Genomic DNA, 4,079 nt, shown 5'->3' with positions numbered 1-4,079 from the left:
TCCAAATATTGTCTTGTATGTTGTTTTAATATTTTCCATTGTGTAAATGTGTGTGTGTGTGTGTGTGTGTTATGCCTTGGTGAAAAAGTTACAAGTTGAAATTAGAATTTAGATGTATATGTGTGTTCAGATTTATATTTCAACCAAATAGAAATGAAACCAGTTTCATCAGAGCATACTAAATAATAAAAATTGGTCCTTTTTTCTTTAAACAGAAGAAAAGAGAAAGCTTCTGTCAACAGTAAAAGGCCGTATAGTAATATGAGATTGGAGGTGAAAGTGGAAAACCATGTGTACCAGAACACTTCAATGATGGACATAGTATGTGTATTAGTATAACGTTGTATTTTCCCTCAAATCTGAACTGTAATTATTACTTTCAGTGTGCGTTTAAAATATTTTAAATTTGGCAAGATGCATTTGTGAAAAAAAAAAAGTATTCCGAATTTGACCTGTGTATATAAACCTCCTGAAGGCTGTATTCTGCAATTTTGAGTACCAGTTGTAATGCACCATCTTGAAAGTAATTTTTATAACTATATCTCAGGTAAGTAAAGAAAATTATGTCAGAACTTGCATAATGTTCACCTTTTTATGGCTAATTGTAAGTAAGGTAAACCATTTTTTGTAGCTTAAAAATTGAGTAAAAAATGTGACTTTTTTTATTAATGGTGGTACAAAATAATATATAGACACATCACTGTCATAAAATACAGAAACATAGATATATTGTACAAGATGTGTATGTAACTTATCTTAATGTAAAGTGTTTTGTAATGAGAATCTTTTGTCGACTTTTTGGTTGTAACTGTCGCATCATATTGAGAAAGACTCGGTTAATCAAAATCATACATTACAATTTTATTGTGATGTTTGAATTCAGTATTATATTTTGTGTACATATTACTGTATATATATAATGGATTAGTTTTCATGAGATATGTATTGGTTTATATTTTTAAAGGTTGTTTAAAATCTTTACACTTTGATTTTGATAGTGAATCACATTTAGTATTCATATTTTGCAGTGTGATAAGAGGAAAAAAAATTTTTATTTAGAAATTCTGCATTTTGTGTCATAAGAACCAGCATTACAGTAGTTACCATTTAGAACCAGCATCACAGTAGTTACCATTTAGAACCAGCGTCACAGTAGTTACCATTTAGAACCAGCGTCACAGTAGTTACCATTTAGAACCAGCATCACAGTAGTTACCATTTAGAACCAGCATCACAGTAGTTACCATTTAGAACCAGCATCATGGTAACTATGTGATGCTGGTCTAATGGTAACTACTGTGATGCTAGTTCTAAATGGTAACTACTGTGATGCTGGTTCTAAATGGTAACTACTGTGATGCTGGTTCTAAATGGTAACTACTGTGATGCTGGTTCTAAATGGTAACTACTGTGACGCTGGTTCTAAATGGTAACTACTGTGACGCTGGTTCTAAATGGTAACTACTGTGATGCTGGTTCTAAATGGTAACTACTGTGATGCTGGTTCTAAATGGTAACTACTGTGATGCTGGTTCTAAATGGTAACTACTGTGATGCTAGTTCTAAATGGTAACTACTGTTTTGAGAAAAAGAAGACAAGGTCATGTGAGCTGGGTTCTCAAACAGAGCAAGAAAGCAAGGTCATGTGAACTAGGTTCTCAAACAGAGCAAGAAAGCAAGGTCATGTAAACTGGGTTTTGAAACAGAGCAAGACAGCAAGGTCATGTAAACTAGATTTTGAAACACAGAACAAGAGATCAACTCTATGTAAACTGAATTTTGAGACAGCAAGGTCACGAAATGGAGTTAATACACATATTGTATGTATGCTGATACTTGTGTTAACTGAGTTCTAAGATACTAAGTAAACTGAAACTATTGGTACTGAATAATATGTGAATCATGTTATATGAGCTGAGATCTGAAACAGTTTTTTTGCCAAATGCCATGAGTTTTCACTCAAGTAGAGTATATGTATGTAAGCTGAATTTTGATGCTAAGAATTATGTGTATGCTGTGTTTGTGTGCATGGAGTAGTAGGTAAACTAAGGCATGAGGCTGATGTGATGTATGTATATGCACAAAGCACTGTGTAAACTGTGTTTTTTTTTTGGTTTCACAGGTTCTGTATCTTACTTGATTTTGATGTAAAGAACCACAGTGTCTTAACATATTATTGATCGTGTATTTTAGGAATTATTGTAAAGGCATTGTGACGTTTTTATTTTCATGCAAAGAGTACTTTGTTGTCACTCTGTGAATTCATTCTTTAGGTACCAGTAGATGATGATGAAGCATTTAAAAAAACTGCTGAATCAGAGCATATCTATGAATCTGTGTGTTTCAAAGATTCATCGAATCATGACCAGCCAGATTCTTTTGACTCTGGAATATGCCTGGAAGAAAGTAAACTTCCAGCTTCTATCAGGACTGGGCAAGTTCCCGAGTCTCAGCATTATCGGGTGGAGAACCAGATTCTTAAGACATCGGATACCCAATTGGTCATGCCATCTTGTACAGAGATAAACCCAGAAGCATCAAGTCTTGGAAATGTGGTTAATTCAAGTACTCAGAAATCAAGTAGGAAACACTCACTCACAAAGATGCTGTTTCAGAGGGCAAAAGGTCGTCTTTTTTCTTGGAAAGAGAATTCTCTAACGAGGAAAGAAGGATCTAGTTTTTATATACCATATACCTTAGAATATACGCAAGCATCTCCTCAACAGAGATCTTTACCACCTCTTCCTTGCGTCTCAACTCCTCCAGATGTGACGTCTGCTCTTTGTTCTTCACCAAAGAGCAAAGCATGTGAACAAATGGACAGTGTATCAGAAAAAATCATTGTCTTGCAAGCCAATGCAATAAAGACAGGTACATCGTTAAAATATTTCCATTATAGAAAATATTATTTTTTTCCTGCACTGTTTTTATACTCTTTTAGTCTTGTAGGGTGTTTTTTTTTTTTTTTACTGAAACACCGAGCTAAAAGCACCCATCTTTTGGTTTAGGCGAATGTATTTATAAACATAGTTGATGTCGAAGAATATTCTTTTAAAAGTCAGCTTTAAGCATATTTTAAGGTTTCAATAAAACCATAAACATACCTGTGATTTTAGAATATTACAATAATATTCCTTTTTTTTTTTCAAAGAAAAATTGCAGAATTTAATATTTTGTTTCCACTCGCGTTTTTAACTCTCTCACTGCCATGAACACATACAGTTCTTCCCAAGATGAATGGCATGGACATAAGTACAGAACACAATATATATAACCTTTGTTTCACTTAGTGATGTTAACCATTGTTAAGTTTTGCATTTTTATATCATCAATACTAAAAGCTAATTCCTCTTTGTAAATATATTGTGTATCTAATAATAAATGTGGTACTGGAAGAATATTTTTATCTGCAAACATGGCAGTGAAAGAGTTATTGTAAATATAACTGTTATTCAAGTGGTTTACAGGAGAATTTTATACAGTTAATAAAGTTACTTGCAAAACATTTCTAAACAAGCTGAAGATAATTTCAAAGTTACTCTTTTCCCTAACAAAATCCAGCACCAAAGGTTCTGGTGATCTGGGTATGCACTTCTTTAGATGCTTTTGTTTTATTGAATTAATCAAATAAAACAAAACTGAATAAAAAGGTATCAATTCTGGACTGGATCTCTCTCTGTATATAAATAAAATACATTTGTGTAAGTGAGTTAACAGACAAGCATTCTACAAGTGCTGTACCAATGTTTGATTACACTCTTTGCAACATATAAATTCAGCACCCCCAACCCCACCTAGTTTGTTAGTCAATCGAGTAATTGGAACCCCCACCCCTTTGAGTTGGCATCCTGTCCAAACTCACTACTCACAATACTTACGGTATGACCCTGCATTCTATCATATGACATTGAATCTAGTCAAAAACACCTTAGGTGTGACAAAAAGGTGCAACCAAAAAAGGATTGAGCATGCAACTTAAAGAAATGAAATCAAAAATGGTGGCCAGACTGGTAGCTACTCTTGTATTGATCAGAATTTTTTGTTCAACTTGGGGCATGATGGTGGGTAAAACAAAATAT

The 4,079-nt window shown here is 33.5% G+C and overlaps 1 protein-coding gene across 2 annotated transcripts in view; it reads left to right on the top strand.

Moving 5' to 3' along the window:
* LOC106468128 overlaps positions 1-4,079 on the top strand; it is a 54,540-nt gene that overhangs the window by 28,882 nt on the left and 21,579 nt on the right. For both annotated transcript variants that reach the window (XM_022396436.1, XM_022396435.1), the window contains exons 4-5: positions 216-321; positions 2,274-2,871. In XM_022396436.1, the coding sequence (XP_022252144.1) occupies positions 216-321; positions 2,274-2,871 (704 nt within the window). The remainder of the gene's footprint in view (positions 1-215; positions 322-2,273; positions 2,872-4,079) is intronic.

Source organism: Limulus polyphemus, unplaced genomic scaffold (genome assembly GCF_000517525.1).
Source record: "Limulus polyphemus unplaced genomic scaffold, Limulus_polyphemus-2.1.2 Scaffold2883, whole genome shotgun sequence".
Classification (NCBI taxonomy): Eukaryota; Metazoa; Arthropoda; class Merostomata; order Xiphosura; family Limulidae; genus Limulus; species Limulus polyphemus.
This window is presented reverse-complemented; position numbering and strand designations above follow the sequence as displayed.